The following is a 25,066-nucleotide window of genomic DNA, read 5'->3' on the forward strand; positions in this document are numbered from 1 at the left end:
AGAGCTAGAGAACCACTATTCGCTTACTACATATTGATCTGAACATATAATTTATAAATAGGCCTAACAGCGTGAGTCAGGTTCTACAACTAACGAAGCTTTCTCAGAACAAAGAAAAATAATCAATAAAATCGAAGCCCAATGTAGATCTATATATAGAAGCCCTTGAGCATCACTCTGCAAATTTGAGTTATGTTGAAAAGCTTAGGTAGAAATGTTCAATAAAAAGACTGTTGGTCTAAGGAAAACGTATTTAAAGTTATTATTCGGTATAAATGTTTTTGTACCTCAGTTTTGACCCACTTCTAACGCTGCTATTTCGTTGACACTTTCCAGATGCATTCGTCTCCAAAAAAAACGCAAGAATTTCCAATTGTATCTAATTAGAATTTTAGCTAATTAGATATTTAACAATTAAAAGATTCCAAAATTCAATCCTATATATATATATATATATATATATATATATATATATATATATATATATATATATATATATATATATATATATATATATATATATATATATATATAGTTACAAGCCCTTGCGATTTTTTCCTGGTCTGTCCCTATTTGAGGGTAAGATGTCCATACATTTGTTAGGCAGGTGACCAGCACTTGATAGCCACTCTTAGGCCGTGCAAGCAATTAAATGCTGAAACATGCTCGTAGACTGGCCATTGCGATCACCTGACCAATTTAGCAACAAGGCTTCCTACTACACACATACCCTTCCAAACACATCTGTGAATGTTGCAGCTTACCAAGCACCCTTAGCTTCAGTCTTTGGCTCCAGTACACCTTGCATTACAAATTTCAACAGACACACCATTTGTACATTGATGAAATGAGCAACAAAAGATGTATCAAACATTTTATTCATGGAATAAATGTCATGCCAGAAGACAACAAAGGAAGGGACCATAGGAATGCCACTTTCAATATGACAGCATGAAAACATACAAAGGCTTTGATATATTTGCTACTAAAGTTATATACTGCTGGTAACTGCCTAAAACAGATCATCTGATGTTTACTTATCTGGAGCTGTTACAGGGTGGAATATAGATTTGAATAGAGCATTATGTACTTTGTATAAATAGAGTTCACATATATACAAGAGATAAGAACAATAACCCTGGAAGAAATGTAACACAAACAAATTACATTGTATCATTTGTTAAACAGTGATTCAAATACAGAAATAAATATTCAACAAGAAAAATTCTTCTTACAATTTACAAAATAATAATTAACCTGTGCTAATTAAACCCGATCTGTTTAAAATCAACTCAGATGTACAAGAGAAAACCTTAATGCAACGATGGTATACCCATGTAAACTGTTGAAATAAAATTTAGCATGACTGGCCAAATCAAGTTTATCAAGTACAAAAGAATTATGAGAAGCTAGTACCAAATAATGATGGGCTTATGTGGCAATGGCCAGGGCCAACCCTTGCTGGTGAAAACACTGGACAAATCAAGAAATGCTTACAGTAACAAGATGAACTATATCTATGTACAAACTTAGCCAATGTCTATCACAAAAAGGAACTGAATGTGTTCGCTACCATGACCAACAAAATGTACAGCCCCTCTCATCCACACGCAGCTGCTTTGTGTTAGTCCAACCCCACACTTCTAGTACTTGTTAAACTAGTTCCACACACACGCTCACACACAAGGCAACTACATATCCTAAGTCTTGTTTCAACAAAAAAATACAAAGTTTAGTGAGGTGCAAGACCTCACCAACAGCTAGTGGTAACTACAGGAAGAAAAACATTCGTGCTAGTAGAGCAAAGAGATGAACCACCCCATATATAACTACAAGAGAAAAAACCATTCATGCTAGTAAAGCGGAGAGATGAACCACCCAAAGTATAACTACAAGAGAAAAAACCATTCATGCAAGAGACATGAACATGACAAGCTGGGCGTAATAGAAAAAAAACATTCAGGTTAGAATTGCATAGTTATTATTTTAACATATAATTTTTTATAAAATATTCTAAATCATAGCCGGCATTCAAACAATTAGTTAGGCCTACTTGTAAAAAAAAAATTTTTAAAACATTAACATTTTTAAATAAATTATTTGCTAAAAAAATATTTCTGTTAGTGCCAAACAGTAAGTTATTATTTTTTTTAAGAAGCCTAAAATATACAAACTGTTAACATGATTGTTTTATTGCTTTAAACATTTCTATTCTATTCCAAATGCTGAAATATTATCCTACTGTAAACAAAACAGAACATTTTTAAAACTAGTTGCAGAAAGTGAATAGAAAAGTGGTCATGAAATGTTAGGATTGTCCACCTTTTGAACTGCGCAAGTAACCTCTTTCTTTAATTGGCTGACTGAAAGAAGAAAAAAAAGGAGAGAAAGGAAAGAATTGGTGAATAAGAAAATGTCTACACAACACTTAAGTACAAAAAAATAAACAATCTATAAAAGAAATAAGTTAGGTATTATTTCTACAAGCCATTGAAGAGGAAATAAATACAACAAGAACAAACTTGACCAAATCCCAGCCAATTATTCTGATTGTATGGTCATTGTTTGAAATGAATTAACTCAAATAACTGATCAAACATGTTCAGAGAGCTTTTCTAAGTTGTAAGAGAGGTCAAAACAATGAGTCATTAAAAAATATCACAAGAACAACTTTGGTTAAATGTGTTCACAAGAGCTTTGATCCAATAAAAAAGTAATGTACCATGTAAGGGTGAACACACGCCATGTTGTAATTGACTATAACAACACACCACGTTGTAATTGACAATAACAACACACCATGTGGTAACATTACCACCAACAACACAATTAGAGGGGAGCTAGTGTACTGTGTTTTACTAAGTGATCACCAACCTTATGCCCCTCCCAAGCACTGCATTAAATGTACCATTTTTATTGAAGTGCTTTTTAAAATGCCAATGGAAACATTTAATTTACAATTTTTAAAGAATGAAAAACCAATGTATAGCATAACGTTGAAAAAAGTAATTTTTTAAAAAGATATTTAAAAGGGCCTAATAAATTTGAAGAGATTTTGTACTAACAATTAAGCACAAAATCTTGTAGTAGAAAGTCGATAGAGATTTAACAGATGACTAACAAACAAAATAACTAGGTTGGTCAAGATAAATACTTTTGAAAACAAATACCAGATTTAATCATTGATTGCAGAAGTTAAAATAATTTGTACATGAAAATGTTAAAAATATGTATAAATAGTACAAAAATAAATGAAAGTGTAATCATGTCAAGTTTCCCATAACCCTATTAAAGTGAGTATAACAATGAATACTTGAGTCCAGTTTATTATGACACCAGAAACATTCAGCAGCGAATACACATTAACAATAGCTAAGTTCAATCGAGCAAAATTCTCCATTATTTCTGAATTATTCTTACTTTATTTTAAAATAGGGATAGTACAATTAAGTAGATATTTAATGTTAACTTCTGAAAATTGTTAAAAACAATATTTTGTTAAAGCATCTAAATAAATTGAGACAGTTTGGGCAAACTTTTATACGTTTTTTTTTTAAAATAACAAATCAAGTAATTACTAAAACTATACAAATTGTAATGGTGTATAATTATGGAGAAAGGTGGGTCAAATCTATTTATTGCTATCTACATATTTTATCATTGTTTTTTATTATTATTTTAACATACATTTTTAAAGTTAATTTAGCAAGAAAACTGGCTGATGTTAGTGTCAAACAAAAACTTCATTAGGCTGATGTTAGTGAAAACAAAAACATCATGAGGCTGATGTTAGTGACAAACAAAAACATCACATCATGATGATCATAGAGAACTTTGTGGAATGATCAAGAGCTCCTGGCAAACAAATATATCTCACAAGAGAAGACTTATCAACAATATACTCTGCAGCACTGAGTTTAAATAATATTTAAATAAAAAAACAATATCATTTTAGAACACTACATGGCAGGTATAAGCACTGAAATGAACGGTAGAAAAGCTTAACTTAAATATAAAGCGAAACGAAATAGTGAGACATGCAATCAAGCTTTTTCACTTACGCAGCTTTCCAAGGGAGAGAATAAATAAAATAGAATGAAAACTGACACAATCACTGGCTATTACTGAAGCATACACCAGGCAGCTTGTAAGTTAATAAATATTTTTAACATTTTTCTTCAATGTCTGAATATGTCTTTTTCAACTGAATGTATAAAATACTACTAATGGGATACTAGGCTATGCGGTACAGCAAAGAATAATTTGATAAATGGAAGGGATTTAATGATATAACATTGTTCATTAGATGAAGTGGGTCTGGTAAACAAATATTTATACTAACAATTTAAGGAGCATTGGTTATGATGTAAAAAAAATAACTAAATGGTTGAATTAATAAGACTTAATCCAGTGGAACAAGCCAATCGTACAGGCTCATGAATTACGAGCGTTAGGTGGCGGCAATGTGGCAGATTTACCAGCCTGGGGGTGGCCCCTCTGCTGAGGTCCATAAGAAGAATATTGCTTTGTGCCCCTGACAGTACCAGTACTGGGAAAAATAAACAACAGAAATAAAAATGTTAGCCCACAACACATAAGCCAAAATATTGCTGGATCCTCCCATTGTGACAACCAAATAAAACAGTAACCAAAATAGAAGGTCTAAACCAGCTACAAATATTGATTTGTTAATGTTAATATAATAACAAAGTTAAAAATGTTGATTCAGAGTTAAACATTAGTAAAAAAATATATTTAATGTAAAATGTATAAAAGATTAATAAATTACTTAATACCAATAAAATGAACAAATTGAAAAATTATTTTAAAACTTAGCCTACTTCTCCCATTAGCAAATAAATTAAAAGTATTAAAGTATGGAAAGATGAAGAAAAGTTGTTGAGCAAATAATTTTTACATGTAATTTGTGAGTCACCTCCAGTAGATTATTAATGAAAATAAAAACTTTTTTTTTTTCATTTTCTCAAGCTATTTCTTGTTTTAAGAGTAAAATCAATTTTTTTTCTTAACTAATTTGTTTCCACTCACTGTAGTTCACTTCTCTAAACAAAGCTAAACAACAATAAATACAACAACTATTTTTAACTAACAAGAAGTTTTTGACAGTAAAAAAGCAAAGATTTGATCACACTAACATACATAAAACTACACCATAAAACTGTGTATTTCAACAGATTACTTACTTACAGATAGCAAATTAAAAGAAACACCTGGGCTAAAAGCACATTGTACTTAACAAGAACACTGAAGGTAAAAAAAAAATAAACCAATAAGGAAGAAGACACCTATGTTGACCTACCTGACATTACCATCTGAGTAAGCAGTTCTAATGTAGAAAGTAAAATATTTGAGCCATGAGCCAACCATAGATTTCTGGATGAGCTACATGCTGTGATATGGAGGTATGAGAATGAACACACACATGTACTGTACATGACAAACTTGTGTATCTACCTGAGGTTTCCTGTACTGACTATCCCTTTTTTAGATACTTTTTTACTTAGATGTTGAACCCAGTTTTTCTGTTTCTCAGTTGACTCTGCCAGCAGTAACATTTCCTTTGCCTGAATACTTGAATCGTAATTTACTGGAAATAAAGGGTTGAAAATGTGAATTTTTATCTGATCAAAGCAAGTTAAATGTCTATTTTATGCATTACATAGTAAACAAAGCAAGGCTCACCTTTACAGTAGGGTAGAAACTCTTCATTCTTGTCATAGTGGTCTCGATGTACTTTTACATGGCAACCTGGTAAAACAAAACTTATTTAAAATACTTGGCTCTTTAAAATTATAGTCTTGTAATATTTGGGGTGGAGTGGTCAGGTGGTAGGGAGCTTAATAGCTAGACGGAAGGTCTAGAGTTAGGATCTTAGTCCGCACTCAAAACTACAGGTCATCCACCCAGCTCTAATAGGGACCTGACTCACAATAGGGAAAGTGCTGGCCACAACATGTCAAGAAACCTGGATTCTACTTCATCTTCCCTACTTAATATAGGCGATTTCTATGTTTAAATAAAAATTTTGTATGATAGAAAAGCATGTTCAAGAGAAACAGAGCACTTACGTTTACACTCCAAGGCTGGAGGAGGGTGAATCATATGCCAGACAGTTTTATGGCACGAGTCACAGGAAGTTGGTGTACGAAAGCTTATTGGAACTAAATCATGACCTTTATAGATGATAACACCTGAGCGATCTAAAGGAGCAATTGCACTTTCTTGATTAACCTCGTCTGGTTTTCTGTTCTCACCTTCACTTGCATATAAAATCTATAAACAGGTTTAAAAACAAGTAAATTTAAAAAGGGATTTAATTTTTGTATTCTAAAATATACTGGTACTTATGATACCATTATAGTGAAACCACTATGAATGTCTAGACATTGTTCTCTGATTAGGCTTGTACAAGGTTTCAAGCTATGTTAAACAAATTACCTGAAAAATTCTAGGAATATCTTTGGCGTCTGCCCTGTACACATCTCCCTGTGTCACTGGTCGAACATGGAAGAGTTTGCTGCAGGGGAAAATTTTAACCAGCAATAATTTTAAGATAATGTATGCTTTAATTTGCTGGTTTTATTTAATATAGTACTCAATTCAAAATTAAGTTTTTAAAAAAATCACCTATATATAAAAAACTGAAAAGCATGATATAACCCAAATATAACCATCAACTGTATTTATAGAGTGACCAGCTGATTACTTACTCTATATCTAATACCATTATTGGATCTGTATTTTGTTTATCATTTTCTGTGTTGAAGAAGAGAACTTTACGACTGCTGACAACCACATACTGCTTCTTCCAGCCATACTTCTTTATGTTGTTGCGATTGGGCACTGCCAGCCACCCCTCCATGTGGGAATCTGATGACACTGGTGAATGAAGAAGTTGTGTGGCTGTATAAACAAGGTAATCAACTGTCCTACATTATACAAGGTATCCAGTTAGTGGTGCTGAATCATGAAATGAACGACATTGATTTATTTTTAAATAGAAACAATCTTCGAATATGTCAAGAAAAAATAATTTGTCCCTTTAATTTTTCAACTTAATTATTAAAGCTTTAGGCGGTTTTCACTCATTAGATTCTGCACCTCTAAAAATGGACTTTTAATATCACTATAAATGAATCTTTATTCACACAAGTTATGAAGATTTTAACTTAGCAGTTTTAAAAAAGATTTTTCGCTTGGGTATCATTTAACTATTTTTATCATGCGTTATTATACAACTTTCTATTTAAAAGAAAAACTAAGAAAAAAGTAATTTCCTTTTTTCCAACAATTTTAAATATTACAGTAAATACCTCCTGAATCCTCTGACACATTAATGCTATCATCTGGATTGCCACTGTGAACAGAGACAGTGTCTGAGTTGGAAAAAGCTAATATCTGCCTTAGCTGCTCTAGTTCTGAGTCCTTAGCATCTATTTCTAACTGAAGTCTTTGCCTAGCTTGGCTTTCTTCATACACAGACTGCTGAGCTTCTAAGACATCCCTCTGCATTTTCTCTACCATTTTGTTATATTTTTCACGCTCCTAGGATTATTAAAATTGATAATTAGAATTAATTTTTTAAGCAATTATTTTTACTGTTGAAATTAACTCCTCTTTCACCTGACTAAAGCTAAAAAAAAACAACATGGGAGTAGGAGCTAGTTTGAAAATTATACGAAATTTTTTTTTTTTTAAATAATCAAAAACCTAAAATTTTTAAAAAGCAATGACATCTAAGAATGTGTATCTTTGTAGCTGATTTAACAAAAATTATTTGAACTTACCATAGTGAGTTCCTGCTGCAGCTTTCTGTTTTCCTTCTCTCTCTTTTTTAAATCAGACTCGGCAGCTTTGTTTTTCCCGCTTTTAACAAAGTCTTTTCTGTTCATGATTTCAGCCAGCTTGTTAACAGCCTAGAGAGTTGCAAGTTATGCTCAATAATTTTTTTTTTGAACATTTTATAAAATAACTTTGTGGGTCCCTCTCAACCCAAGTTAAAAAATAAGATGTTACTGCCAAATGAGCTCGTTATATCACTTTAAGTATATGATTGCTGATTAGTTTATTGACCTTCACTTCTCCATGTCTATCAAACCTCTAATGCTTATAAACTGATCAATGACAATTAAAACCTCATATAAAAAGAAGGGTTTTTAAATGACAAAAAATGACAAGAAAAGTTTCAAAACAGAGGAAAAGACAACATAAGCTTAAAATTTCTTTGAACAAAGAACTCAGAATTGAAAATTACATTCATTTTCCTAACATTCAATAAAATAGACTTACTTGGATTTTCTTAAGTTTCTCTTCCTCCAACATCTTCTTTAACTTATCAAAATCAGCATTATTTTTGGAGTTATTCACTTCTGCAATAGTTTGAAGGCACAATCAGTTAGATTGAAAAAGAAATTACATGAAATAATGACAAGAAATAATTTTTGTTTAAAAATCTGTACCTTCAGATAGTGTCTTTATTTTATTATTAAGATTATCTTTTTCTTGTTGAAGTTTTTCAATATCAGTTGAAAAGTTGTGCTTAAGAATCTCAGTCTGGGGAAAAAATTATTTTGAATAAAGCAAAAACAAAAAAATTCTATACAATAACTTTACATTGTGTTAAAATTGTAAAGTATCACACTAAATTGTAAAATTTTCCTTGATAGATTATGAATGAAGCTTATTTCAGACTAATCAATGTAATGAAAAAAACGAGGAGGATAAGACTTACATTTTTCACTTCAGATTTGAAGCGACTCATCAATTCTTTTATTTCAAGTTCAAACATGGTTTTCTCTTTCTCAACGTCTGACAACTGCTCCTCAGCGATTTGCCTGGCCAGTGTTTCACTGTCAGCTTTAGCGAGGGCCAACTGAAGCTGAGCACCTATAGAGTCCCTGCAATGTCCAACACTTCAATTAACACAGATATTTATTCTTATTCAAATAATAGTTTATTAAAAAAAAAAAACAGGTAACAAGTGAAGAACAATTAGATTACCAAATTGAGATAAAAGTCCACCCACTACACTATATATTTTAAGTTTTTTTTCAAGTTTCCTTGGGTTTGTTCTTCACTCTTGATTGTTTTTTTTTATTTTACAGAGCTAAATCTGATATAAAATAATGTACTTGAGTAACAACTCAAGAAATTGTTTTTTTAAGATATATCACACAAATCCTGATATTCTTGTGTAAGAAAATACATGAGACACACCAGTAAATAATTTCTTTTTTTTAAACTTACTTTTCTTGCAACATGCTTTGAACATCTGATGTAAGATCTTGTATCTGCTTATTCTTTTCACTAACTTCATCTTTTAAATCTTTCACTTGAGTCTTGTACAAAGACTTTAAAAAAAATAATTTCAACATACATTAATAGATTACCAATTTCAATTAAATCTTTAAAAAAATCAGAAGTTTCATTAACTTACTGAGAAATATGTCTCTGCCTCCAATTGTTCCTTTAGTTCTGTTATCTGCAACTCATTTACTTGCAGATCACTGTTGTGAGAATTCAATGGTTGTGAGAATTCAATACATGAAAGTTTAATCATTTATATATCAAATACTCTATATTAATTAGTAAAATAATTATTAAAGTATGCTGGTTTACTGCTCTACTCACTCTTTCAACTTTTTAATTTCATCGTCTAAGTTCTTTTTCTCTTCTTTTAAATCTTGAATTTCCTGAGATAAGAAAATTTATTCAAATATCAATTGTTACACTGTGAGTTTATGTTTAACTCAAATCCACCATTTCACAAATTACATTCTTAATCGATGCTAGTTTTATAAGATCTGTTAGGTGAGCTTTTATAAAATGTTCTGGAAAACACTTATCATATTACCTTTGTAAGCTGTTTCTCTTTCGTCTTAGCTTTTTGCAACTCGTGAGTCTGATTTTTATAATCACTTTGCATTAGATTTCTTCTTTGGACTTCCTGTTCAACTTGAAGTCCTAAATTCTTGCTCTACAAAGATTTAAAGTAATGTGAATTCAAGTTTGGATTCATAACAAATAAAAAGATAATTTTTAAAATTGACACTACTAAATGATAACATAAACCTACCTTATCTGATTCACTCCTGAGTTCTTCTTGAATGGATTGAACTTTCTGTCTAAGCTGCGTCAAGTCTACACTGAGTTCACTGTTTTTTTTCTCAGTATCGAATAATTTACTCTCTGAAATCGCCCTCTGTGCTTTCTCGTAGTCTAATTTGTCTTGAATATCTTAAGTATATAAAAAGAGTAGTTAATCAGGAGTATAAAATAAAATGTATTTATAAACCGTTCCTATAATTATAAAAAAATTATTTTACATAAGTTAAAAACTTACCCTTTATTGCTTGTAGATTGGCATGATCTGAAGTGCTCCTATGAGAACCTCTCTCTGCCCTATACTTCTCTTCTGTCTCTTTGTGTGCCTTTAATTCTCCTTCCCATTTCCTCTTAAAATCCTCTTTATCATATTCTAATGTTGTTGCTTTCTGTAAACAAAGATGTAAATATATGTATGTCTTCTGACACATAATAACAACCATAAGTATATTGGTATAAAAAGTTCTGAAACCTATACAGCAAAAGAGAACTGTTGGCAAATATCACTGATGTGACTCATTCTTATATTTGAATTTATCTTCTGGCATGAGAACTTTTCATTTAAGGTTGAGTAAAACTAGAAATATCCTGCTTTAATTATTGTCACAAATCTCAACTGTTTGTAACACTACAAGATTCAGATTAAAGTTTTATTTTACAGATATTTTACTTGTTTGAGGTTTATGTGTCAAGCTAAAATGCAAGAAGTAAGTGCTACCTTTTCAAGATGGAAAATGTTTTGTTGCATTTGCTGGAGGTTCTGGTTATTGGATCTTTCTCTCTCTTCTGCCTTTATTTTTTCTTCTTGTAAAAACTGGATTTGTTCTATGTATATAAAATACTTTTTAACATAAAACAAATTCAAACAAAGCTTATTCTAATATGAAATTAGAATAAACTGATATAATAATTTTTTAATGTAAAAAATAGAAGAAACCAGTTTAGAATTGAAGAATTTAGAACATTTTCAAAAGGAAACATACCAATCAACTCCTGTGATCGCTGATATTCTTGAACTTTATTGCTTCTCTCATTGTCCAGAGTTGTCTGCAGTGTGAAGAGGTCGTTCTGCAAAGACTGTCTGATTACTTGGACCTCATGGTACTTGCTGTTTAAATCATTAAAGTTTTGCTCTAGCATGGAATACTTCTGCTGGAGATCTGAGTATAATTTTTTCTGTTTATTAGACGTTTCACTTTCTTGCTGTAGTTTTTCTGTGAAATCTGAAATCTAATCAGAAATTAAATTCGTTTTTTTTAAATAAAAATATTGGGTAAATAATCAAAATATATATTTACTAATTAATAAACATTTGAGTCAAATTTTGTTAAAATTTTATCAGTTTATGGTTAACAACTATTTTATTGCCAGAAAAAAATGAATTTATTGATCTGGTATCAAAGGTAGGGCAAAACTAATAAAGGTAAATAGCTAAAGATAGTAGATTGAAATAAATATCCCTAATTTAAAATATTAAAAAACAATTTACCATTGAAACATATCTAACACAAGTTAAGTATCTTATTCTTTATATTTTAAAATGGACTCATATAAATGTATATTACACTAGTGTCCCCACTTAAAAAAAAACTAAAAATAAAAACTTACAGATTTTTCTAAGCTAGATACTCTCTCAGATGAGTAAGCAGAATTGTTAGACATTTGTAGTCGAGCAGTTATTTCAGCTTGTAGTTGATTTTCTTTTTCTTTCAACACAAATTCAATTTTCTTTCTGCTATCAGATTCTAATTCAAGCTTCCTCTGAACCTGAGGGTTGAATGTTTTAATAAAATTGGAGCCGTTCTTTTAAACAATTGACAACAGAGTACATATGCATCCTAATAGTTGATGAATGAAAAGATCAGGTAAAAGATTGACAACTACCTCTTTCATTTCATGTTTAACAAGCGCCAAATTTCTTTCCAATTCACGATATTCCCGTTTCATATTAGCTTCTTCATTTGAAAGATGATCTATCTCTTCTAATGTTTGTCTGTGAACAAAAAAATATTTCATAATTGTGAGACAGAAATATATACTAAAACCAAACAGATAGTCCATTTGCAAGCCAATCATTTTAACACCAAAAACATTTATAACCAAACATAAAAGACCATCTGCAGTCATAACAGCCCGATAATATTTAAAAACCTGATTTATTAAGTTCATTACCCTCTTAAACTTACTTGTATTTTTTTTCTAATTCAGTTTTTTGAATTCTCTCTTGCTCCAGCTGTTGTTCTAATTTTTTCTGTGTAAAATCACCAGCTCCTGATGGTGCCTTTTTAAAGATATTTTTAAAATATTTACAAACAACAAAGTAATATTAATGTGTTTTCTATGCAGTTATTTTGGTAATCAAATGGTGACAAGGAATTATTTGAAAAGGTAAAAAAAAAAATGTTAACTAGAAATGATACTCACCGGGGTATCAGCTCTTGTATTATTAGATGGACTGAAAAAATGTTTTTAAAATACCAATTATCTTCTCTTTTAAATATTTCTGCATAACCTAAAAAGAGTTACGTATTTCTTAAACATTGTAAATCAGTGATAAGCACTTTAAAATGTCTGGTGGGAAACTATTTTCTATGAAATTGATATGGTTCTACTAGTGAAGTTACTACTTAAAAACATGAAAAAAAAACATAAAAATAATGAGCTCATACTTCCATCCTTTACTGTATGTAAAACCAATAAAAGGCAAATGATTCCCAGCAAAAGCTTTAGGAGGTTGAAATGTTTCTTCGGGTGTTTCATCTTTTTCTATATCATCAAAATTGCTGGTGTCAACATCACTAGATAGTTCTGGGACCACAGGCGGAACAGCTGCAGATACATCATGAAGAAATAACTACTGTGTGTTTATGGCAGTTCCTTAATTATAATTCATAATTAATTAGTGTAAGAATTACTTTGTCGTATGTTTTCCCATGTCCATGTATCATTTTTGAAAAATGGATGCCGTTTAATTTCATCTACGCCATTTCTACCTAATCTTTCAGTTCTGAAAATTAAAAAAGTTTAACATTTTATCAGGCATACAGTTTAGTTATCAAAGGCTATAAATGTTTTAAATAATACTTATAAATGTCTTTATTTGCATTTATTATACTTAACTTTATTTGCTTATTCATAAATCATGTGTGTTATTATAAAAAAATAAACAATATTTGTGAATCTAAAGCCATAAACATATTTACCTGTCAGTCAGAAAGGCACATATAAGACTTTTTGCCTTTTCAGACATTTCAACATCAGTGGGAAAGTTAAGAGACCGTTTGTGATCCATAATTTTACCATAAGTTCCCACAAGGGAATCTGCGTAAAAAGGTGTATCACCTGCAAAAGAAATGATCCCCTTAATTGAGCTGTAAAAACAGTAGTTTGACAAACACTTAGGATAAAACTATTAAAGATGGAAGTTCTAATGCGCAAGTGTGTCCTTACCAACAAGCATTTCATACAGGAAGACACCCACAGACCACCAATCACACTCTCTACCATAACAGCCCTCTCCACCCTGGGACTTCAAAACTTCTGGTGAGATGTAATCTGGTGTGCCAACAGCTGTATCTGAGTGCACAAGACCATCCTTAGGACAGACAACAATGACCAAGTTAATCAAGGTGGTGGGAAATATTGTACTATTTCAACAGATGAGACTAGGTAAAGGTAAAGCATGCTGGCTATCTCAGGTCAAGATGGTTCAATCCAGTGTTTCTTCCAGACTGTTTTCTCCGGGGGGGGGGGGGGGGGGGGGGGGGGGGAGACGGGGGGGGGGGACCACACACACTGTTAAAAGTATATATTTTCTATATAAATTATATAAATTTCATTTCGTTCGGGGGGGGGGGGGGGGGGGGGTAAAAAAAAATTTGGGGGGGGGGGGGGGGGGGGGGGGAATGCCTGGAAGAAACTCTGGTTCAATCTATACTCTAAATGTTGAACTTTTGATCTGGTTTCTAGACACATGAAGCTAAAGCTGGGGGAATTACCTTATCCATCCTCATACAAGTTCCAAAATCAGTGAGCTTGAGATGGCCATTGGCATCTAACAACATATTGTCTGGCTTGACATCCCTGAAAGAAAATTGTGCAGTTTGGTTACAATGCAACTACACCTGTCAGCACAGCTGTCTTAAACTAGACTGCAGTAAAAGTGTCCTGTAAGAACTTACCTATGTACAAACCCCATACAATGAATAGCATCAAGAGCTAACACTACTTCAGCACAGTAAAATTTAGCCCATTTCTCTGGCACATCATAATTGCTCATCAGATTGACCAGGTCCCCACCTGGCATGTAGTCCATGACCATGTACAAATATTTGTTGTTTTGGAAGGCAAAATGGAGCTGCAATAGTATAAAATATTATTTGCAATCTATTAAAATATGTTTTACATTCAATAGTATAATGCCATTAATACTCCACAGCACAACAACTTTTTCTGATGATACCAATGTATAAACATCAAGTACCTGTACTATCCATTCACTGTTTGCATTAGCCATGATCTCCCTTTCTTCCCAGTAATAGGCTGAATCTGATCTTTTTATCTAAATAATGAGGAAAAGGAATGGTATCATTTTAGAATAAAAAGAAAAAAACAACTGTTGATTTTGTGGTTACTGGATATTTATTACTGCATTAGAGACAATTACCTGAGCTAACAAGCAGAGCTAAACAAGCAGAAAGAATGCAAGCACTGCAGTGCAATAAGTAGGGGGTCATCCATTGACATCCACAAAAAGGATGAATTTCAAAACACCCGCCTACACACCACAAAAGTCAATACCCCCCTTCTCAGTGTATAAGTCATACATGGATAACTCCTAGTGTAAGAGTAAGCTGGTATGTTTAAGTAAAGAGTTGTTCATTAACTAACCAATTAAAAGAAAACCAAATAATAATGATATAGTAGTAGGATTATTGAGTCCAGCCAAGTCAAGGTTTATTTTTTATTCAACTTGATTTTTTTCCAAAAAGTTTTTTAATATGCAATAAATTTCATTTTTAATTAGAGTTAAAAAGGGATGTTTTATTATTCTCTTGAGCCAGCCTTATATTAAAAACAACTTGTTTTTAAAAGTTTCTAAAATATACTCTATCTTTCTATAAGTAGTATGTGATCATTGTTTTATTTGGAGGGGGGGGTAAAGTAAACATAATTTAGCACTACTCTGCAAGGAAATTAGTTGTGTGGATCTCCCATAAAGACTTGTTTACCGGCTAACCTGACACACCTTAATGACACACCACATGGGCTATAAATAGAAATGCTTTATAAATAACCCCGCGAGGCCGCATGGAGCAAAAAGACAACTCACTTTCATCACCAACTGTAAATAGCTCATGCGCTAATGTGAGACCGCCTCCCTCTCCCCTCCCGCCACGCTAGCAGACGGTGCTCAACAAAAAACGTTTCCCCATGTTCCCGTCCGGTAACTTTGGCTTGTTTTAAATCGCGTGTAAAAAAAAACATTGGATTGTTCTACAGCGTACGTGTGCTTAAAAAGTGGGCCATGTTTGAGCATTAGACCGATATAAGTAAATATGGTAGTTTACACGACTGTAGGAATTTGTTTGAAATGCGATGAACATGTGATAACACACGTAAAACAATCTTGTTATTCACTACTTCGTATGCCGAGATGTCTTCACTCTGTAGACCGCCGAGCTCGACCTGTGGCCATTCAGCCAGACAAGATCGTTAAGTAACTGACACAGCGTGATTTTGAATACGCTTTTCTTATTGCCGTTAGTGCGAAGTTAAACATTACTTCAAGCGCGTCTTTACAACTGCTCTAGGACTGATTGACAGAGTAATCTCCCTTTCATCTACGTCACAGGTTCCCAAACGTTTTTGAGTGGCGACCCCTTATAAAATAGCCAAATAACCCGCGACCCCCCTACAAAAAAATAAAAATATTTTTTTTTGTTTTGTCTTCAAGTTGGTGACCCCCGGAAAACCATAGAAGATCCATACTTATACACTACATATTGACACGTGACGGGGTCACCAAATCAAAACCCTAGAACTCAGTGTTTCTTCCAGACTTTTTTCTCCGGGGGGGCACTTGAAATCTTCGGGGGGGCGGTAAACTTTCTTCGGGGGGGCGGACACTGTTAAAAGTATATATTTTCTATATAAATTATATAAATTTCATTTCGTTCGGGGTGGCGGTAAAAAATTTTCGGGGGGGCTTTGCCCCCCCCCGAAGAGATGCCTGGAAGAAACTCTGCTAGAACTTGTAGATCACAATTACTGGCTTTCTTGTTCCACACAAGATTAATAAGTAGTCTGGATAATAATGAATAAATATTTGAAAACATCAGAAACCGAGATTAACCTATCAGTACACACGTTATAATTGTGCCGCCAATTAATTAAAACATGAGACACATACTATGGGTGAAATAACGTGAGGGTTGAAAACTGTAACTAGACATGTCAGGGATTTAAAATGTGTACAATATGGACATCACCATACGAACTATCCATGTAAACTAACCATTTAAAAAGTTAATAAGACTCAATAAAATAGATCTAGTAAACAAGTATGAGGCTAAAAAAAAGTGTCGAAAAAATGTCGAGAACAAACGCGATGTTTAAAATAGGCTGGTACGGCGGGTGTGGAGTTGGGAAACAGCTAATTTTAGAATACACGACAGCCTTCACGTTTTTCTCCAACAGATTCACAAACGTGTACCGTAAACAAAGCGAGGGAGAACGGTGTCTACTGGGATGGCCTTGGCTATATTTTAAGTTTAGTAGATCTAGTAGTATGTGTCGCGAAAATGTGTGATCTACTTAACTTTATGACATTAAAAAATTCAAACAGTTAAACGTTTCAAGATATCATCATACTCTTTAAAAGTAATGGCACTTTAGTAACTATCTGGAGCAGACAGCTATTAACTTGATTAGTTATTAGCATATCCGTCTCATTTTGCCGCGATCTAGTCCTACAGAACACAGTGACGCAACTCTTATAAGGGTTTCAGTATTTTTGGCGGGTTATCTTGTTTTCTAAAACTGAGTGTGTAAACAATGCTAGCGCTAACTTTTTTTCCCCCGAGTTTCGCCAATGCATCTCTTCAGGGGAGCTGAGCGCCCCACCCCCTCCCCGAACGAAATGAAATTTAAATTATATATAAAATATCCCCCCCCCCCCCCGGGAGAAATAAGTTTGAAAGAAACACAGTGGTGCGGGTTTGTCAACACTACTGCCCAGACGCCCCAGGTCAGCATTTTGGAGTTTAAACAACCATCGGCGACCGCCCTGGTGTCAGGGGCGTCGAGAGCGCTCTCACGGAAGCCACCGATTGCACTACCGCAGGGCGCCGGGTACGACCACTAGTTCGTTTTGTGTAAGCCGTCTTTAGAATGAACGTACGCGTCATAATTCCCCTAGCGGAGCCTGGGGACACGGGGTCATACGGTCATACGACCGTCAGATACCATCAAATGTTATTATCTGACTGAATGGGAAGCTTGGTGTGCCAGAAGAAGAATGATTGCAACTTAAAACATGGACGATAAACTAGCCTATATAACTAAAGGGACAAACATTAAGACGAGCTCATATGTTCTATACACTGACACGACTGAATGGGAAGCTTGGTGTGCCATAAGAAGAATGATTGCAACTTAAAACATGGACGATAAACTAGCCTATATAACTAAAGGGACAAACATTAAGACGAGCTCATATGTTCTATACACTGACACGACTGAATGGGAAGCTTGGTGTGCCATAAGAAGAATGATTGCAACTTAAAACATGGACGATAAACTAGCCCATGGGTTCCCAACCTTTTTTTTACTCTAGAGCACATTCTAAAATATCGGTAGGGTGGCGGGCACCATCTATTTTAAATCGACAAACTCCTTCCAGAGGCGTAGCGACCCTTCCCGTCACCCGGGGACAAAACTTTCGATTTGCACCCCCCCCCCTCAAACTTTCGATTTCCATCCCCTTCAACCGTTCAATAATGTTTATGAAAAAAATTCTGTCTCTGTCGAATAGTGAGAGGCGGGCACATACGAATCGTTCGGCGGGCGCCATGGCGCCCGCGGGCACGGGGTTGGGAACCCCTGAACTAGCCTATATAACTAAAGGGACAAACATAAAGACGAGCTCATATGTTCTATACACTGACGCGACATGAATCAGGACTTCACATGACTACATCTCCAATGGCCGGATATTGTTGGGATCTATGCGAACATGCACATGTAAACTTGAACATCAAAATGTTTCATGATTACTTTATTTTGACTGGATACAATATGTAATCATTTTAGCGGTTATGGTGAGTACTTAAAAGCAGCACAGTAGTAGCGGCTTTTAGAGGCATACAAGCTATGAACGAAACACTGAAGGGAGGGGGAGAGACACCATATTGGACCAGACGCTCCAGGCCGGGTAATAGTTAAAACTATGCATTATAGACAAAACTGATGCTATTTAACAGCAAATATTTAAATAATAACTGTTCAAATTATCAGCATTGCTATGCACATGTCATTGAATTAGTGTAATGAAAGCTTAACTTTAAGAAAACCACTGATTTATAATTTTTGTTTCTGAAAGTCATAAATGGATGATACCACATTTAAAAAAAACAATTTCAGAGTATAAATAATCTGTTTTAAAAATCTACACCAAGTCTTTATAAAAATTAAGTCATACACTGCAGTATACACCAAAGGGTCCAGTCCATCAGTCAGTAAAGCCTAAGTTGTATATTAGCTATATAAATTCATAAACAATACATTATGATCTGTATTTATTTTATTTACCTGACATCATTGATATGTAATAAGCTTTTTAAAAATTGTTTTCTTTTTTTTATAAAAAAGAAGAAATTATGGCATGATTGATTATGACATTACAGGCTATTTAAAATGTCAGTACATCCATTGTTCAAGAGCCCACAAAGAATTTCTTGGGTGAAAGAACCAGGAACTTGAAAGGCCTAGAATTGTGTGCTTTTATTAGTTACAATAATAACTGTTTTAGTCCTCAGTAAAGTTTGTTTTTAATTCTTAGACAAACACAGAGAGCAATATGCCATGTTAAAAGGAAGTTTTTACTCCAGCTAGATTCAAGATTTTGGTTAGTGATATGTTAAATGTAAAAATGCAAATTAATAAAATATACATTAAACCAACCACTGTATTAAAAATGCTGTAAATTCTATTATATGAAAAATTATGGTTTTCTCAGAGGTTACTTCTGTTGAAAGCCTAATTCATTTCTTAAGATTACTGGAAGATAAAGTAAGTACCTTAGAGAATTATATAATAAGATGGAAGCAGATGCTCAATACATTTACACCTGGTATGGATGGATGGTCTATGTACAACCCCTAAGCTGCAGTCTTCAGGGTTTGTACTGGAAGACTTAACGCTTCAAAAAGCAGTTTACCAACAACCACAACTCAACATAGTTTATCAGCTGCCACAGGCTGGGCATTGAACAAAAGAAGCTAAAAGCTTTGATTCTAAAGTTAACTTTCTTCAATGTCTACTTCATGCTCAATCCATTGAATGGATGAAGATGACATTACAAGAACATTTTGATCAGTACAATTTGCAGAAATAATAAGACTTCTCATACTAATCTGCTTTTAACATGTATATAATTATAAACAAGTTTGATAGGCATATTAAGATAAAATTTAAAAGATTCTTTTTTTTGTGCTGTTCCCTAAACATTTTAACAACAAAGTGGTATCTAATTTTATACTCAATACACTGATTATCACTGAATACATTTTTTTAAAACAATAAATAATTTACTACACTGAACAAATAATTTATAACAATTAAACTGTATTGTGATTTTTTTAGTGTCAGAACTAGAAATTACTCTTTGGAGCTGTAATTTAAATAAGACGTTACTCTCCCGCACCCACCCCTAAACTGCAGGACATTATACCCTATAATTTACCACATCATAATATCTGTATAGAGATGAGACAGACAGAGATAAAGGATAAATTAGGATTATGAATTGGAAGATGGTTAGTTTAGAGTTACCAAGAGGGTTAAGGAGCTGAGTAGGTATAATAAATTCATTGGATACTTTTTATACATATCTAATATTCTTTTATTATATTATTGATTCACTGTAAACATTAAATTTTGTAAACTTGTACCTATATTTAAATGTTTTGAAATAAGATAAATACCAAAACTGTTGAATGTAGAGCTAAACAATGTTGATATAAATAATAGCTTTTATCCTATAATAAGCAAAAAATATGCTTGGGACTTTCTTTAATTCTTATGAGAGGACTCTACTTAAGAGAGCATTAATGGCTTAAAGTCAAGCAATAGGATGTAGCTCAGGTTCTTCTCACATCTATTGCCAGCACTAGGACTCTCCCAAGTTAATTGCACCACCTGGTTTGGATAGGGTGTTGGGATAGTGGATGAGCCCCTAGAACAAGACCAAGAACCCAACATTCAAACTAACAAGTAAATGTCTTAACTCTAGAATTCAATTATAATACAGACATTTGTATTTGTTCCTTTATCTCTATTCTGTGAGTAAAATTTGTCAATGTTTTTCTACTTAAGTGGTTTCTTTTTAATTTAAGTACTCCTATTATAACATAGATAAGTAATGAAGACTATTGCGTTCTCCATTTGTCAAATATTTTTTCAACAGTTTGCGAATGAAATAAATGAAAAGTGATACAACTGCTTGTGAGCTGATAAATGGAAAAAAAACCTCACCATTTCATATTTGCTTAAAAGCTTCATGGCAAAAACTGATCTTGTAGTTCTATGCCGCACCTAAATGGATAGAAAATTATTTATTATTAAGTCTATCAATTTAAACAAGATATATGAAAGAAAGAGTCCTATAGGACAGCTCATGAATCATAGAGAATTATTCACTAGAACATAATACTTGGGGAAAAAGAGCTTTAATTTAAGGGCTATAATTTAAAATGTTGAATTAATTTATGCAATAACAGTGTAAGGTGAAAATTAGAGAAAATCACTTTTCATTTTACAATTTGAATTTTCTTATTTTCTTCTTAAAAAGCCATGAACATACATATCAGTAGGTATTTTGCAACATTCGCTTTTGTTTTTTTTAATAATTAATATTAATTTTGGTTAGGTTGTAGCTTAGGGTCTCTAGAAAAATATGTGTTGGTTACAAATTTTATTCATAGATAAATAAACAGCATGAAATTTGGCAACATATTAAAAAATTTAAATAAATCACATTACTTACTAGTTGGACTTCACCAAATGCACCTCTCCCTATAACCTTAACAACTTCAAAGTCAGATGCTTTCATACGAGAATTTTTAATAAGATCAACGGATTCACCATCTGTAAAAAAAAAAGTTAAGCAATAACTAAAGTTCATCTTAAAATTTTTACAAAAAATTCAATGGCAAAATATACTACAGTAAAACAAATTAAGAATTCTAAAAAAAAATTGTTTATACTTTAACCTACATTTTTACTGCAATTTTTTTCAAACTATATGAAGACATTGTGATATGCATAAAATGTTAAACAACCTTTTTAAAAGCCAGCAAGTCAAATCTAAGCTAATCTGATTATGACAGAGGTTCTCTTAACCTTTGTGGAGGTACCAAACCCCATCAATTTCATATGCACATTCACCTTACCATTCTTAATAGTTTTAGCATTTGGACTGACAAAATATGATCGTCAATCATGTGAGTTAGGTGTGTCTTCAGTGTCAACGGACCCCTGAGATGGCTCACCAAACCATCGAAACCAGGTTAAGAACCACTGGATTATGATGTATTTCAAAAGTTACTTACATCTCTCCAAAAAATGCTCAACATTCTTAATTCTTTTAATAGCAGGAAAATCCAAATCTGCTACCAATGCTGTTATACCATCCTGAAGGAAACAAAGGAACAGTATATCATGATTCAAACTAGAGTATGCTTTGTTTACTTTTATATAACAACATTTTATAATACACTCTAAAAAGTAACTTACCAATAATCCATCTATATTAATGGCAGAGTTTGCATTGAACATCTTTTCTTCAAGAGTAGCAAGGCGCTTGCGATAATCAGGATCGGACATCACCATTTTTAATTTTTTTTTTATGTCACACAAAACAATCTAAAATAGAGTAAGCAAAATATAATTATAAGCAATTAAAGAGAGATTCTAATTTATTTTAAAATCTTTCAGAATTTCGAAAACCTTTAGAAATGAAAAATGCAAGGACATTTTAAAAGAAAAACTGCAGTGTCTCCTAAAAACAAACCATTTTAAGTATATTTGTAAACGAGCCGACCCGCGGCGTATCATACGCCGCTATTTAGTTGATTTATTTTCTACTTTCAGTAATTCATAATTTGTGAATTCGACAGTACCAATGCTGCCACTGAAAATATTTGCTTTAAAACACTAACCCCCCTCCTTTCCCCTAACCCCGACCCTACACCCCCCAGTGAAAGCAGCCTCCTCTTAGTTACCTCCTGTAAGTTTAAAGTCGGTTCAAACTTAATTATCTGCCCCTAATAGCCGTCACTAAACCTGGCTGTACGGTTTGTAAACATTAACGTGACCACAGCTCAGCAGACCATGTGGGGGTGGGGTAGGGTGGTAGTGATAGTGATAGAGAGAGAGAGAGGGGACTGTAAGGAGGCGCTTGCAGCTTGTTTTCTAACGGCTCGCAGAGGAGAATTATATATATAGATACTTGTATTAGTGTATTTCTTATATTCATTGCTTATTTCCATAGGCAAGTTAAAATTTACAAAATACAAACTGTAACATTTTGTTATCTTCATTGTTGAATTGGGCATACAATTGGTGGAAGACTTTTAGTTATAAGTAGGTAAAGTTCTATTTTGAACCTGGCAGCCCATGAGACAGGTGAAATAAAGTTCACCTGTTTATGAGACTTCTGCATACGAAGGGATAGTGTGGTTAGCAATATGCCCAGCTGCCTTTACTTTCCCTTTAAAAATAACTTCAACATAAATTTTTCATGTGTAGATGATGACTTATCAGTGACGAGTATCATTTTAAAAGTCTCAAGTTCAGGTCACAGGCTAGAGTTAGGGGTCATCCATAAATGACGTCACTCTTTTTTTTTTATTATTTTTACCTCCCCCTCCCCTCAGTCACACAAAGCCAGACCCCCCTAAAATGACGTTACACCTCAGTCTACAACACCCTCAAAATTGCAGTTGAATTTTTTTTTTAAACATCGATATTTTTCCAAAATCTTGTCTGAACTCTGTCAAAATAGAGTATTTTAATCAATTCTTATTACAATTTATTAAAACAGTTTTCTAAAATGCAAAATAACGTCTAAAACTAATTTTCTAACACTGCTTTTTTATAAAGCAAAAGTGTGACGTCACACCATCTGAACCCCACCCCCTCCCCACACACTGTCACAAAATTACTGACCCCCCCCCCCCCCTACGAGTGTGACGTCATTTATGGACGACCCAGGGTAGCGAGCAACACTATTACCATGTATTGAGCCTGTTTAACTGTTAGAGAGTACTGCAATGTAGTAACTTAGTCTGTAATATGTACACTCAAAACTGTACTCATGTTCTGACTTATATTATAGGCCTAGAATCAACTCCAGAAGACTCATGTCAACTTTCATCATTAATCAACTAGATTCTAAATCTAGTCATTCTAGAATTTAATTCAAATCTAGATTAGAATAATTTAGCCTACTAACTACTAGCTAGTAAAACTAGTAAGTAGATTCTAAACTAGAATAACTAGATCTACTAACTACACTTACTACTACACTCTACACTACTACTGGAGTACTGGAGTAGATCTAGATCTGGAGGTATGTGAACTTGTGAAGTATGTGTGTTCGAGTTGATGAATATGAATACTGAATACAGAATCTTGAATCAAGGCTTGATATCTTTCATGTTTAGTTTAAAGTAAAGTTTAAAAAAGACTCTTGGAGTTAGTTTAGACTTTTTAGAATCTAGATCTAGATTCTAGATTAGATGTAGAATCTCGATTTACCTGTCCTGTGGTGTGTTGTTGACTTCTAAGACCGCCGTCCTCAGCAGTCAACTTTTTCCCAACTCACAGCTCAGTTACCAACAAGTAACCAGTTTAAATGATAAATAGTTCAACTGCATTGTCAGTAATCCACAGGCTAATACATTTAATAAAATAAAATAGTATAATTTTCGTAAGCAAGTGTATAATTCTTCAAATACTGTTTGCTTTTCCGGAATGCGCCACTACCTAATTTATCTGTGTACGTTCAGTCAGGGGAACATGGCGTCATAACACACATATTTTATAAGTTAGTTTCGTAGTAAATTTAGCAATGTAATGTAGGCCTAAGCTTACTAGATCTAGATCTAGTAGTACTATATCTAGATCTATATTTATTAGATCAGCACTATTATATTTTGTAATTGATTGATTTTCATTTGTTTAATGTGTGATTCTTTCATTGTTAAAAAAATTGAAATTAGATGTAGATTATCCACTATCTTTTTTGTTTTTTAATTGCTCGAAACTGGAAGCAATAAAAGTGCGAAAAAATGTTCTGCTTATCTAGAAATAGACTAATCATAAAATATCCCAAGGCTAAAGTGAGCATTTAATTTAAAAAAATAAATTAGATCTATAAATTATATTAATGCTAATTTTTTTTTAATTTGCATTTCTTTTATTTTGAATCTAACCAAAGCTGTAAAACACATCACAAGTGCGTGTCGCGAGTTGTAGGCTACCAATGGGGCTTGGAGGTGTCTTTAATGAAGATGAAGGCTTATAAGTTACATTACCGACGCTTCAATTTCTTTTAATTAAAGAGATAATGTGTAAAGCGCCAAAACGACACGTGACAAAAAGGACCTGACAAATGACTTCGTCAAACGAATCCCGTCAAAAAGACCAGTGAAAATGA

At 33.1% G+C, this 25,066-nt stretch overlaps 1 protein-coding gene across 8 annotated transcripts; it reads right to left on the minus strand.

Moving 5' to 3' along the window:
* Positions 1–860: 860 nt before the first annotated feature.
* LOC131934780 (rho-associated protein kinase 2) lies at positions 861–24,621 on the minus strand. 8 transcript variants are annotated; one of them, XM_059290905.1, is made up of 36 exons: positions 24,166–24,621; positions 22,141–22,269; positions 21,957–22,038; positions 21,392–21,492; positions 20,881–20,940; positions 14,609–14,686; positions 14,307–14,482; positions 14,124–14,208; positions 13,576–13,720; positions 13,329–13,467; positions 13,041–13,132; positions 12,795–12,954; positions 12,550–12,580; positions 12,312–12,406; positions 12,010–12,118; positions 11,734–11,892; positions 11,109–11,355; positions 10,844–10,950; positions 10,364–10,514; positions 10,097–10,257; positions 9,875–9,997; positions 9,652–9,713; positions 9,458–9,527; positions 9,268–9,371; positions 8,753–8,933; positions 8,481–8,574; positions 8,311–8,390; positions 7,809–7,937; positions 7,335–7,566; positions 6,732–6,924; positions 6,460–6,538; positions 6,090–6,294; positions 5,704–5,769; positions 5,476–5,608; positions 5,321–5,347; positions 861–4,549 (listed from the first exon to the last, which is right to left on the minus strand). In XM_059290905.1, the coding sequence occupies exons 2-36, from the start codon at positions 22,234–22,236 to the stop codon at positions 4,435–4,437; spliced, it is 4,167 nt and encodes a 1,388-aa protein (XP_059146888.1). In that variant the 5' UTR covers positions 22,237–22,269; positions 24,166–24,621; the 3' UTR covers positions 861–4,434. The 8 variants fall into 8 exon arrangements, with proteins under 8 accessions (XP_059146888.1, XP_059146889.1, XP_059146890.1 ...); XM_059290906.1 differs by having other exon boundaries at positions 8,753–8,918; positions 24,166–24,620; XM_059290907.1 differs by having other exon boundaries at positions 6,732–6,900; positions 24,166–24,620.
* Between the last annotated feature and the right edge of the window lie 445 nt (positions 24,622–25,066).

Source organism: Physella acuta, unplaced genomic scaffold (assembly GCF_028476545.2).
Source record: "Physella acuta isolate Inbredline_101_S28 unplaced genomic scaffold, ASM2847654v3 ptg000117l, whole genome shotgun sequence".
In the NCBI taxonomy this organism is placed as follows: domain Eukaryota; kingdom Metazoa; phylum Mollusca; class Gastropoda; family Physidae; genus Physella; species Physella acuta.